At 37.7% G+C, this 14206-nt stretch overlaps 2 protein-coding genes across 2 annotated transcripts in view; one reads left to right on the top strand and one right to left on the bottom strand.

The window, feature by feature from the left end:
- Positions 1–5749, bottom strand: part of LRRTM3 (leucine rich repeat transmembrane neuronal 3) — a 173923-nt gene extending 168174 nt beyond the window's left edge. The window contains exons 1-2 of the mRNA XM_024765511.1: positions 5570–5749; positions 3694–5225 (exon numbers count right to left, since the gene is read on the bottom strand). Coding sequence (XP_024621279.1) covers positions 3694–5225; positions 5570–5573 — 1536 coding nt within the window. The 5' untranslated portion in view covers positions 5574–5749. The remainder of the gene's footprint in view (positions 1–3693; positions 5226–5569) is intronic.
- The window catches only part of CTNNA3 (catenin alpha 3), a 1528699-nt gene that overhangs the window by 636723 nt on the left and 877770 nt on the right, over positions 1–14206 (top strand). The window lies entirely within an intron of this gene.

A 14206-nucleotide genomic window follows, 5' to 3' on the forward strand; every position in this document is an offset into this window, starting at 1 on the left:
TTCAGCTGACTGGAAAGGGGGAGGGAGGGAGAGAGCGCTGGGGCAAAGCACAGGTCACTGGCATGATAACAAACTGGAGAGTTCCAGAGCTGGATGGGGAGGCCTCACTCACTCCACAGCTCAGACACTCCTGACTGGTAAACAACTGATGCTGGTTCTTTCAGTATTAATATTGAAATTTGTTTTCCCCAACTTATTAAATTATATTTCAGTATCCTGCCTATGGAAAATATTCTCACTTAATGAAAATATCAGAATATTTGGCCGATGTTGATGATTATAAATACTTAAAAAATATGTCTTATCGATTTTTGTTGCATTATTACTTGCTCTTCATCTTTGGACACTTATTTCTAGCCCTTAGTTCCAGTTCTGTGGCCTCTGGGCATTACTAAATAAGTCAATATACAAAATATAACTTAAAAAATTGTACTATAACATGTTTCCAAGGGAGATGAACGAAATAAAATTAAAATCTGATTCATGGATTGAAAACCATATGTTGTAAACCACATTTACATAAGGGTTCAGGATAAAAAAACTAAATAAAATGTTTGAATAGCTGTGGTTAGTCTAACCAGCCACTGGAGGTCACTGATGCTCCACAGTAATACAGTCCATTGCCTGTCTATTTAGGCAGTTGACTCACCGAATCAAGAAAAAATGGTTTAAATTCTTTGAAAAGATGTAATGTCAACATCCTTGGAAAATATAAACTCATTTAAAAGAAATATATCTTGCATAATTATTGCTTGGAAGACTGGCCCTATGCTGCAGTAGCACTATGTGTACCGGGGCTCATAAAAATTTGGGGATAAAACCCATACAGTTCAGAGACTAAACTGTATTTCCTCTCTCTCTGGTAAAGCATTCAAAGACTGAATCCGTTCTTCATTGATGCATCTCTGCTGTGTATTTCAACAGGTCAGGCTGCTTATTTAACTGTTGTCACCTTTGAGGAAAGTCAGACACTTAATATAAATTTGGAATAGAAAATGAAATATCAGTTATATTTTTCTAATATGCAATGAGTTTTTAAATACTTATGAGAATAGATTTATGGTATGCAGTCCAAAAAGTGCCATGGGGTGATGGTGAGGACGATGACTTTTGAGCAGAACATTCATTCACCAGTTGGCTTTGTTAAATTTATAGTGGCGAACTAGTGATTGTCTAACCTACAAGAATTATGTACTGAGAACTAAAGAAGCTTCATTCCCAAAGAGAGGGAAAAGACTTTTTTTTTGGAATTCCATGTACTGAATCAAAATTGCTTTTACAATCTAAGGGATTTTATTTTGGTTCTTCTCTATTATTAAATTTATATGTAGTTAAATTTAGGCATTAAAAAATGACCAACCTTCAAAATTTTGGTCACTCATGTAATCTTAACACACCAAGTGGCTTTGAACTTTAGAAACACTTTTAATACAGCAAACATATTTTATATATACTAGCAGTACCACAGCATCAAGTATTTGCAAGAGTTTCAAAATATGAATATAACTATGCCTTGCCTAAATTTATTTGGTATCCATGACAAATGAGGCAGAAGGTCAAGTCAAAGAATAAAAATGGGCTTTTTCACTTTAACACTGCATTTAATTAAAACAATCATGTTTAGTACAGGTAAAAATGAGGCTGACCAAAGAAAGTTTTGTTTTTAGATGGAGTATGTATTTACTGACATTTTATGAAAAATGTGAAATGACAACTTCAGTGAAAAACATCGCGGTAGTTTCAGTCATCCAGTTCACTGTACTGTAAGGAAGTATCTGCATTATTAATCAATTGGGAATCCGTGACTATTTGCCATTAATAAATGTATATCCAACAGTTATACATGGACAAATATATTGTAGCTGTGATGCTTCTCTGAACTGGTATCTATTTTAAGGTTTCATAAAAATCAAAGTACAGTTCCTTGAGAAATCTACTTTCGACGTTCCTTTTTCTTTATTGCTTATAAAAGTATGATTTTTATAATCTGGCTTCTTTGCAATTATATCTCATGGTGACTTGCCTAGATTTTTCCTCTCAGAATATGAAAAGCCTCCAAACTATATAAAAATGCTGGTAAAAATAGCCATTTACTTTTTCTTTTTTGCTGCAGTGATTCTGTTTTGAAAGAACAGGGGCATGGCTAACGATATAAAGCTTGTTGACAAGCCAAATTAAATGAAACGGGCTCAATGTTGCAATTCCTGATTTTTGTTCCTATAATAGAATTCTTCGTTTTGGAGGATGAAAGAGAATACTGGCTAAAGACATTTTTCTAAGATCTAAATGAAATGTGGTCAAAGTTACTTAAATACAGAAGCTGTGATATTTGTGCTGCAGGCAATAAACTTTCACCACTGACATAAAAACATGCATGCAGCTTGCAGATTGCCAACAGGGTCTGTACAGAATCATACTGATGAATGGAGTTCACAATATAGGTGAACAAGAGGACACTGTAACATCAGCAACAGAAAAGCAAAAGACAACTGCCATGGGGTTGGTCTTTTGTCCCGTAAGATTTATTTGATACGTTTATTAAGGTGTTGTCAAAACTATCCTTTTTAACGAGGCTGTCGGTGGTGGAAAGCGTGTCTTGGAATGTGTTCTCTTTACACCTCTGAATGAAGTGTCAGTCATCAGGGGACTGGTGTGTGTGCAGAGCATAGAGTGGAACACAACAGGACAGCCTGACAAATCCCAAACAGAACAGACAGCTCATAATTCCACTCCCTACATTAGGGTCCTTAAAAGAGCTGGAAAGAGAAATTTTGGTAAGCTTCCAACCACATGCATTTAGCAAGCTGCATTCCCATTTGCAAGCCTCATCTCTGAAAACTCCTTAAGGTGAGGAACAGTGGAGAAATCTGCCTCCTGCCTATTTTATCTACTTATTTATTCATTTATACTTATTTTAGAAATGTGGAGGCTAGAAGAAATTGACAGTGAAACCTCTAGTCTGATTTTTACAGAGAAGAGTTTCAGAGACAAGGCTTCAGGTCTAAAACTTTGTATTTTTACTGTCTCCTCACATTTTGCAGTTGTCTACTTGCAGCATTTTAACCCTTCAACAGTTTTCCCTAGGCTTGCTTTACTGTAATTCAAACACCTCTGGAAACTGCTCGGGGTGCTGCTTTAACAGAGCACCATCTTTCAATAGTTTTCTGCAGTTTTCTTTTTAAGCTAGGCATTGTTTTAAGGCTGTCCCTAAATGTTCTATAATCAAGTCCTCACCTAAAATCAGTTCAGGCTCCAAGTACCTGGGATCATTCACTTTTTCCTTGATTTGCCAATAAACTGCAAACCTTCTAGGACTATAGATTCGGTCTTGCCAGAAGGAGAATAACAGCCGATGTGAAGGATTACTTATGAAAGAAGTTTTGTCTTAAAACAAATGTGACATTAATGGAATCAATAAAGGGTCTTATACAATAGGCATTAAATTAAAGCAGAGTTCAAGCTTCACATTGATTGTGGTATTTAAATTTCAATGGGTTAATTATGTATGAAAGTAAAATGACCAGTATTATGAATGTACTAAAACGGACAGGGAAGGACCTTGCCAGCAAAGTGAGAGGGAGAGGGAGAGGGGTAGGGAGAGGGGCACCACATTCCCTTTATAGTCACCAGAGTTCAATAAAGCACCACTTATTTCCCAGCTTTTAAGAGCGCTTTTATCACAATGGTTCATACCTCACACTCCCTGGAGCCCGATTTGTTATAGGTGCAGGGTCCCGTCCCATTCAGCAGCATCTCGCTGGTCTCCGTGTTGGTGGGTTTATAATCTACATAAAATTCCTGCGTGCTGGGAGTCATTTGCTTTAGGGACTGTCTTTTCTTTTTCCTGTGCCTTCGCATGAGGGAGCGCTGCTGCAGCTGCTTCATGCTGGCAGGGTACCGCTTCCACGACACATAGATAACAAGAAGGATGACGAGCACAGACAGGAAGAGGGCCACGCTCCCTGCGATGATTTTATGGAAAGAGATGTGCTCAGTGTCAGCATCGGTCTCTGGGCCAGGCTCCGTGGCTCCCACTGTGGGGGGCAAAGGGGGTTTGCTCTCATGCTTCGGCCTGGGGAGCTTGGGCTTAAATGTCGGCTTTGGGAGAGCCCTGGCCAAATCAAACCTCTCCGTGGTACTTTTGCCACAGATGCTGTAGTTCTTCACTGCATCGATAACATTTACTCCTTGCAGCTCTTTGGGACTGGCACAGATAATTGTATTCTCCCTCAGTCCTTTAAAATTTTTCAGCCAGTTTACCAGGGAACAAATATTTCTGCTGCATTCCCATATATTCCCGGCAAGACTGATGTCATTGAGGGATATCCAAGAATCCAAAATCTCTTGACCAATAAATGTGAGCTTGTTGGAATCCAGGTTGAGGCGCTGCAGATTTGGGACACACTGGAAAACACTAGGTCCACTAAAAGCTTCGATCTCATTGCCTGATAAATCAAGCCTTTGTAATGAACTCCAGGTCCAGGACATGGTCTGTCCTATGACACTGATTTTATTCCACTGCAAGTAAAGGTTCTGAAGGCTCACCAACCTTGGGAAAAGGGCCAGATTGAGCTTAGAAAATTGATTGTGCTCCAGGTGAAGTTCTTTGAGTCTGATCATGCCTGCAAAGACATTCCTGGCTAAACTTCGGATCCGGTTATATCCCAGGTCCAAAAGTTCCAGGTTGCGGCAGTCTTGGAATATTCGCACTGGGATGTTTCTCAGGGAATTAGATCGTAAATGTAAACTCAGCAGCTTTCGCAAACCCCGAAACTGTTCAGATCCCAGAGAATGCAGCTGATTATAGGACAGATCCAAGTTCCGTAAATTTGTCACAGGTCTGAAGGTATTGTTGAGAAAATAGGAGATTCTGTTGGAACTCAGAATCAACTCTTTGAGTCTGCGTATTCCATTAAAAGCATTCTCATCAATATTGCTGATATGGTTATGGTCAAGGTACAGCCAGGTGAGCTGGTTGAGCCCTTTAAATTGATTATACTTAAGTTTTTGAAGGCTGTTATAGCGAAGGGACAAACCTAAGCAACCAGCAGATATACTTGAGGGTATCTCCTGTAATTTCTGAGATTCACAATATACCATTTTGCCTTCACACCTACAGCCCTTAGGGCATCCTCGTTCGGCAGAAGAAAGCATTGTCAGTAAGACAGTGGGGGCTATAACCAGTGCTACAGCTGATCCGCTCAGTAGCCTAATTACATTGAAACCTGGAAATAAAAACAACTTAGAAAAGTTATCCCCCCAAAAAAGGAATTCATTTATTTTTTAATCAAGCAAAAATAAGCATGTATTTTCTTTTTTAGAAATTTAAATCTAGATAAAAACATTTAACATCAAATATCATCTCCTTATAATTTAAAGAGAATTGTCTTTAGGCTTTTTTTTTTTAATAGTTAAGCAAGGAAACATGGCAACTAAGCAATCGAATTTATAGTCTTAGAGCAGAGCAAGGTAATCTCTACAATAATTAAGGCAGAATTAATTTACAGATTAGTGGATTTTTTGTTTTTGTTTTTTTTAAGAAGAAAAGAAGAAAAGTGACAAAACATACCCATCCTTTGTATTGTTCAAAGGTCGTCCTTAGGTCTTTGCTTTGGCTTAGGGGGCCACTTGCATGACAGCCCCTGTCAGCTGCACTGTAGTGAGTCAGGGCTCGCTGACACCCAGGAAGAAAAATTGGACCCCTTGGGAGATGGACCGATTTTGGAACATTATTCTTTGCCAGCCACGCAGAACACTCCAAGAACAAATAAATCCCAACACCGCATTTGCAGCAAAACATCAAAATCTTCCTAGGTAATAGGATCTTCATGAATATTACGTTTTTGCATCTTTACAGTTTTTTTGTGGGGGGGGGGGAATTTCTTCTTATCGGAAAGCAAGATGTATTCCTCCAGGCAACGTGAGGCTACCTGAGCTGCCACATCTGTATCCCATAGCCCAGCATTTCTGGTGGCGAGCACCCACTTCAGCCACAGCGCTGCATTGGAGCCCGGAAGGCAGGAGAGCCCCGTACCGCGCACACGCTCAGCTCACTTCTGCAGACTGTCATTCTGAAAGCTGCTCGGACTGTTGCTTTGGTTTTAGTGAATGCAGTCTTATGTAAAGCTGCCCCCAGTGGTGAAGAACATTATGGGCATGTGCAGAAATGTCTCTCTTTTATCTTGCAAATGAGCAGGCTTTCTGTTGGAAAATGAATGATTCTTTTGGGTGGCTCAATAGGAACTGAATGGTCCCCGTAATCAATAACTAGCAACATTTTCTGTAATTTCCAAGTCTTGTTTTACAATTTGGCAACGTCTTTATTGTCTGCATCCACTTAATCGCTAAACATGCGCTGCCCAGAGTTTTTCTTGAGCTTGACATGAAGTTCACAGACCGAATGTCAATTTTTCTTAACCTCAACATAGCTTTGAACTGAAATTTATAAAATGAATTATTGAGCTGCCTGCCCATTTGACCTCTTGGAGTCACAGCGATTATATTATACAAGGTGTCTCAGGATGCTAGAACATGTACATTTTGGAGTAGAGAGGATAACTGGTGACATATAAACTAATGTGTCCAGTAACCTCTCTGGTTTTCCCACAAAAGACATAATTGGTTTTATGGCTTATGACTTGGTTTGTTGTTTTGGTTGCTGTCATTTTATTTTTTTAATTAGAAGAGAAATAAGCCATATTTAATGTGAGTACAAGAATCAAGAGATCATCTGGTTCAGTTTATTGATGCTGTTACTATTACACTAGCAATATTTATTGAGCACTTTCTAAGTGCTTTAAATGGGCTATCTTATTCTATCTGTAACCAATATTATGATGTAGGTCCCATTAAAACCTTCATTTTGAGGATGAGGAAGCCGAGACTTGGAAAGGTAACTTGCTGAAGGTCACATAGCAAGCGTCAGAACTGAGATTTAGAACCATAGCTCTCTTAGCTTACACCTCTAACTGCTAGATGATCCTGCTTCAACAACATTGTTACCTTCACTTTAAAGTGAGCCAAATGAAAATTATCCTAAGTCACTGTGTCAGGGAAGCTGTAATAAAATACAATTCTTGATTTCTAGAATAGGTTTTCATAAACTTCTTTGGTATGAGTCTTCTAACAAGAATCATAAAAACTAAAGAGGAGAAGCTTAGCCTAATGATTAAGAGGATGAATTTTTGCATCTAGGTTCAAATCCTGGCTGTACTTTACCAGCTCTGTAACCTTCACTAGGTTACTTATCTTCTCTATGCATTAGTTTTCACTTCTACAAAATGGGCATAAAAACAAAATTCCGTTTCATAGAGGGTTTGAGAATTAAGTCATCTAAATGTCTGGGAAGTACTTAGAATAGTAAGTGGCACATGATAAGCCTGTGTTAGCCGTTATTTGAATAATATCAGCTTTACTGTATTTGCTGGTATTGCATGTTATTTAGTATTGAATATTGAGTATACTCACTTTCATTTACTCACAAGGAACTACTTCAATGAATATTTTTTATATTGTTTACAGTGGATTTCTGAGATCCTTTCAGTCTTGCCTTCTTTGATGAGAAGAGTTCCTAAATTGCCATCATCTCAACTTTATCTTTAAAATCAGTATCTAGTAGACCATAACTAGTAATTAATGTTTGATTATTTTCTTCCCAGAGCAGAATATGGTAACATCTGCCCCACAGAGAAAACCATTTTGTTTAAAAATAAATGGTAATTTTATAAAAAATAAAAGTGTTAGTTAGATGAATTGACTGTGGAAAACCCTGGAGAGCTTTCAGATCTTCTAAGGATGAGAAGCTTGGTAACAGTCATGATAACAAAAGGGATCCCGTAGACATCATGCAATTCCTCAGATAGTATGCCATTAATAGGGCAGTTTCCTCCCAAATTATTCTTGCTATCAATGCGCATAAAGCCCCCAGAGAGCTTGTTAAAAAGATAAATTTCCCAATCCCTCCCCCAAGATTTTGATTCAAGGGGACGGAAGAGGCTACACTTATCAACAGACTCTGATGGACAACTTGGTTTAAAAAATGCACTGTAAGGGAATGAATAAAAAGAATAAATTTTCTCCTAGTAGGAAGAGAGGACATATAAATCTATGACATTGTGATATAGATTCTATGAGGACAAAGACAATGTTTTGTCTACTTCAGTTTCCTTGAAACCTGCAATAGCGCTTGGCATATTATAGATGCTCAATAAAGATTTATTGAATAAATACATTTTTATGGGGGTCACAGGTACATTTGATGTAGGATAAACTGGTTATGTAATGCTAGTCTTGTGTACATGGGATTGATCCCTGAAAAGTTCCTTGGCCAGTGAGATTGGATACAGTCTTGGAGAAAGTGTTCTTAAAAAATGTGTGTTATAAGGCAAGAAACTGGGAAGAGGAAATACTCACATGGTCAGCAAGTGATCTTCACTTTTCATGTAGACATCTCTTGTATTCATAGTTAAACCGTATATTTTATGAGAATAGTAAGTATAGGTTTGAATATTCCCTTTGGCATGTTACAACTTTTATCATCTAACATCCCAAATAGGGCTTGGCAACTTGTATCTATTAAAAAAAGACTAAAGGGAATCATATTTATAACTCCTCTATCATATCTCTGTTGCTTGAAAGGCTCTGATTTTTCTCTTCACCATCCTTGCTTCTCCAAGGGAAGCAGCTATCCGATGTCTGTTTTGCCTAACAGCTGCAGAGGGCTGCTCTAGGATGGCCAGAGGCCCCATCAACTTTGTGTTTCTTATTCTTCTCTCATTCCCTGACAGAAGCACAGATGAGCCCACTGAGAATGTAATTCTCTCACTTTGCTTTTCCTGGGAGAAATCTTCTTGGATCAATTATGGTGAATAACATTTGCTGCTGTGTCACACACCTTGCCCTTAGTTTTTAGACATTTTCCTGGTATCTTGGCTTCTGATCTTATTTTGCTCCATAGTTCTGACTTCACATTCACCTTTTGGATTTCAAAATTGATATTTTCTCTTAATGCTGATTATTGATCTCTTCCGCAGTAGTAATCGGTAGCCATTCTTGGATTGGGTCTGACTCCAGGCCCTCTGTGTGGCTCCTACTTTGGCACTAGCTCTTAAGCCAGTACCACCACCAGGTCTATCCTGGTTCAAGGTAATGAAGTGCCTGAAGAGGGAAGACCACTCAAGAGGCTAGTAGAGAAATCCAAAAATAAAATAGTGCAATGCTAAACCAGACTGAATACTTGAGGCTACAGAAATCACTCCCAAGACATCGAGTAATCTCTCAAAAGAAAAACAAAACCTTCTATTCTAAAAGATTTTAGTAGTTTGCTGGTTACTTTTTAAAGTTTATTCTCCTTTTACTTGTTGACTGCAGCAAGATGATTATTTCTTACTTGCCTTTTAAAAGAAGCAAAATTATACTACATTATGTATTTAGCAAATTCTTTTGCACTTAACACCACATACAGAAAAAAAACATAAACTACCGGACAACTTAAATTTCCCCAATGAATCTAGGACCTTAATGATTTATATACTTATGGAATATAGTGTCATGTATCTAAAGACTTTTTTTTATTGCACTGATAGTACTTCAAATAGCTTGACATATTTTGTTTAAATTGGGTAAATAGATCCAATCTTACTTATATGATGGCAAATTTCAGTGTAATATGAAACTGAATTGCCATATATAAACTTAGAAAATCAGGGCTTAAAGTGGATATACTGATATCTTAACAATGGGTTGTTCTCAGAGATTTCATTTATTTAACAGTTTGGGTACCAACTAAGTCATAGACACGGTTCCAGACACTTAGAGTATATCAGTGTACAAAACAAAGATCTAAGCTTACATTCTGAAGGGGTAAAATGGCCAATAAAAAACAAACATAAGTAGTATATTATTAGGTAGTGTGTACTATAAAAAAGTAAGAAAGATAGTGAAGATTAAGAGTGGAAGGGGTGGGGTGGATCGTAGTTTTAAATAGGATGGTTAGGGCCACTAAGAAAGTGGCTTGAACAACCCTTGAAGGAGGTGAGGTTGTTAACCATAAATATGTATGGGGAGTGACCAGTGCAAAGGCTCTTTGTAGGAGTAGATAGTGTGTTCATTGACTAGAAAAAAGGCCAGTCAGTCTTAGAGTGGAGAGAGCAAGTGGGAGAGTAATTGGAGATGAAGTCAGAGAGGGAATATACTCTAAAGGGACAAGAGTAGTAAGGAGTAGTAAGGGAAGCCAGTAAGGAGGTTATAATACCAGTCAAGAGAGGTGATTGTGGCTTGGGCCAGTATGGTAGCAGTGGAAGTGGTGAGAGTTGGTTAGATTCTAGATTTATGTTTAGGTAAAACCAACAGGAGTTGGTTAGAAGTGAAGGTATGAGATAAAGAGAGAAATTAAAGATGACTGCTGGGGCTTCCCTGGTGGCGCAGTGGTTGAGAGTCCCCCTGCCGATGCAGGGGACACGGGTTCGTGCGTTTGTGCCCCGGTCCAGGAAGATCCCACATGCCGCAGAGCGGCTGGGCCCGTGAGCCATGGCCGCTGAGCCTGCACGTCCGGAGCCTGTGCTCCGCAATGGGAGAGGCCACAACAGTGAGAGGCCCGCGCACCGCAAAAAAAAAAAAAAAAGATGACTGCTAGTTTTATGGGCTGAGCAACTGGAGGGATGGTACAGCCATCAGCTGCTTCTGTAGGTCAAGTTCGGGGAATAACATCAAGAGTTCAACACATTTGAATTTTGTTTGAATTTGGTTCTCAACTTTCTTCAGTTTTGTGAGACTTTAATTTTTGCAAGCATCTTCTTGTTATTAGGCCTCAAAGAACCATGATGGATTTTAAAATCGTTTGTAAAATGACTAGCAAAATTAGGCACTAACAATAGCAACATGGATTCCTGTTCAGATGGTCTGCACAGTGGCACCATCTTTGCAAACTGTCTTAGAAGGCAATGGAATCAAAAGCTTTGATGAAAACTGAAAATTACATAAAGACCAGATAGGGGAACATGTGGACTCAGAGTTTTGGGAAATAAATTCGGTAAAAATCCAAAATGTTTTTCTAGAATAATTTAGAGAATGACACATACTTTTTATTGCATATGCCAGTTGACATTTGGAATTTGGAACTGATTCTGGCCAGTCTTCTTAAGGTCTCAGTTTGCTTATCTGCAAAATAGTACTCATAAAACCTGTGCTATGAATCTCTAAAGTTTTTATTTAGGGTCAAGTTCTATAATTTATATGTAAATACATTGTAGACTATAAAGTACTATAAAATATTTCTGAAATCAGTGTACCTATGAGAAAATTAATTTTTCTTTGAATTCTGTCTAGGTGCTCTGGTCATGAGCATATACTGGAACAAACATATATCAAGGGTCACTAACATGACCAAGGGCAGAGTCAGAATTTACTAATATTATAAAAAAAAAATTATCAGTATTCCCTTTCTACTACAGTTTTAATACCACAACCATTTATTATACAGCATACATCATTGACATTCTAACTCATAAAGTGCTTTCACCAATAAGTGCATGTTATCTAGATGTTGTAAAGAGCTTAATGTTTTTGACTCAGCTACCCTATCGTGTAATAAGATAGTCAGAATGCTGCTATAGGGTCCCTACAGCTATGAAAATTTTATTTTCTTCATTTCTAGTTGGTTAGAATACTCAAATGCATTTGTACATTTATAACTATATTCTGATCTTCCATCAAGCATTAACATGTCTCTGAAATATCCTTGGTTTCCATCTGCTTGCTTCAAGGGCTCCATTAAAAACCCTGTCTGGTCACACATGGTTATAAGTGAATATGTCTGACTTAGATAAATGGATGAAGAAATTTCCAGGTCTGACCATTAAAATGGTTTCTCAGTGTCTTTTTGGAATGAGGCAAATTCAAATGAATGAGACCTACAAGATTATCCAACACATCTCCCTCTCCCTCACCTAAAGATACATTTATGCTGCAGCATCAACCCATACTCTCAGGTTTTATTGCATTCCTCACTTTTTCTTCCTACAGAGGTAGCCCTAAGCTAAATTTGAGGATAGGGAAAAATAACAAACTCTTAAAATGTAACACTTATTGGTAGACTTTTGAAGATTGAAAAAGACTACATAACTTTGAGGAAACAATTGTTTTTATTTTATTTTTTTAGTGGAAATTTCAAAACATACACAAAAGTAGAGAGTATAGTATAATAAACATTAACAATTATCAATATTTTACTAATTCAGTTCCACCTATCCCCACCTTCCTTCACACACACCCACACTTTTTTTTTTTCTTTCTGGAGTATTTTAAAAGCAAATCTCAGAAATCATGTCATTTTACACATATGTGTGTGTGTGTGTGTGTGTGTGTGTTCGTGTTTCAGTATGTAATTCTAACCAGTAAAGACTTTTAATTTAACCATCTAGCATTAGAACACCTAACATATTTAACGATAAGTTCTTAAAGCTGGTTTATGGTCAAGACCTAAGTGAAGCCCAAATATTGCATTTGGTTTTCATGTTTCTGAAGTCTCTCTAAGTTTTTAATGCCATCAATTTATTGGGAGGTACCAGGTTATTTGAACTGTAGCTTGTTCCATGTTTTACGTTCCGTTGATTACTTCTCCTGTATCATTTAAGTTGTAAGGAGTAAGTTTTAATGGCATACATGTTGAGCAAGAGTCCATTCATTAATTTAAGCAGGATATCCAGCCCCAAATTGATACTTGGGACATCTATTCATGTTTGGTAGCAAAGTTAAGACTTGCATTAACTTTTGAGTAATGTGAGACTTAGAACTTGAAGGAAAATATGTATTTCTGTTTTTTTCTGTTTGTATTACCAGGGAATACAATAATGGGTCAAATGGCAAGTTTTCAGAGCAATAATTAAAATTAAGGTGTCACAAGTCTCGGTTGGTTTACCATTCATATTTACTAGTATTTCTGTTCTTCCCTTTCCACTGTACTTGCCTTTTTGCCCATAGTCGTCAAAAGCAATTATTTGCTTTGTTCCTTGCTAAACAAACCTGCTAATTTTTATATTAATATTGGGATAGTCTTCTAACAGAGGCTCAAAAAATTACTTTCAAGAGAACAGCCATCAAAATTCATTTGTAGTCATTTTATTGAGAGAAATCAGTTGTCTAACTTTTCATCTGGAACAAAGTCCATGAAGGAAGATGTGGCACCAGAGCCACATTGTAAAATTTATAGTCCTATATATATTCCCAAAATTCTTATGATTTCTCACAATAGAACAAAGGAGTTTTAGAGTAACTATAAAAGTCTCTTACATATTTGTACCTTAATATTTGATGTTTTACTTTAAATGATTGTATGGCTGTGCTTTGAATATAAAGTCAATATTATTTAAACGGTATAATAATAAACATTTTGCTATATTTGCTTTACATATGTTCTGATGTACAAGTTTTTTTTAAAGAAAATTTTCTGTCTTGGTCCATTTGGGCTATTGTAACAGAATGTGATAGATTGGGTGGCTTATAAACAACAGAAATGTATTTCTCACAGTTCTGGAGGCTGGGAAGTCCAAGATCAAGATGTGGTCAGATTCCATGTCTGGTGAGATTGCATTCCTGCCTCCTGCTTCACAGACTGCCACCTTCTCTCTGGAACTTCACATAGCTTAAGTGGCAAGGGAGCTCTCAAGGGCCTCTTTACTAAGGACACTTATCCCATTCACCTAATCACCTCCCAAAGTTTCCACCTCCAAATACCATCACTTTGGGGATTAGGTTTCAACATATGATTTGGTAGAGGTGGAACACAAACATTCAGTCTATAGGTTTTCTATTGTACTTTTAAAGCATTATGTATAATAGTTTCAATGGGTACACTAGTATATTTTAAAATTTGCCTTCCTGGCAGATATGTTAGCATTAAGAATTAAATCCAGGCCCTGAACAAAGATGGCAGAGTAGAGGGACGTGCTCTCACACCCTCTTGTGAGAACACCAGAATCACAACTAGCTTCTGGACAGTCATCAACAGGAAGACACTGGAACTCACCAAAAAAGATACCCGACATCCAAAGACAAAGGAGAAGCCACAATGAGATGGTAGGAGGGGATCAATCACAGTAAAATCAAATCCCATAAATGCTGGGTGGATGACTCACAGACTGGAGAACCCTTATACCACAGAAGGCCACTCACTGGAGTGAAGGTTCTGAGCCCCACATCAGGCTTCCCA

Source organism: Neophocaena asiaeorientalis, unplaced genomic scaffold (assembly GCF_003031525.2).
Source record: "Neophocaena asiaeorientalis asiaeorientalis breed wild unplaced genomic scaffold, Neophocaena_asiaeorientalis_V1.1 scaffold31, whole genome shotgun sequence".
NCBI lineage: Eukaryota > Metazoa > Chordata > Mammalia > Artiodactyla > Phocoenidae > Neophocaena > Neophocaena asiaeorientalis.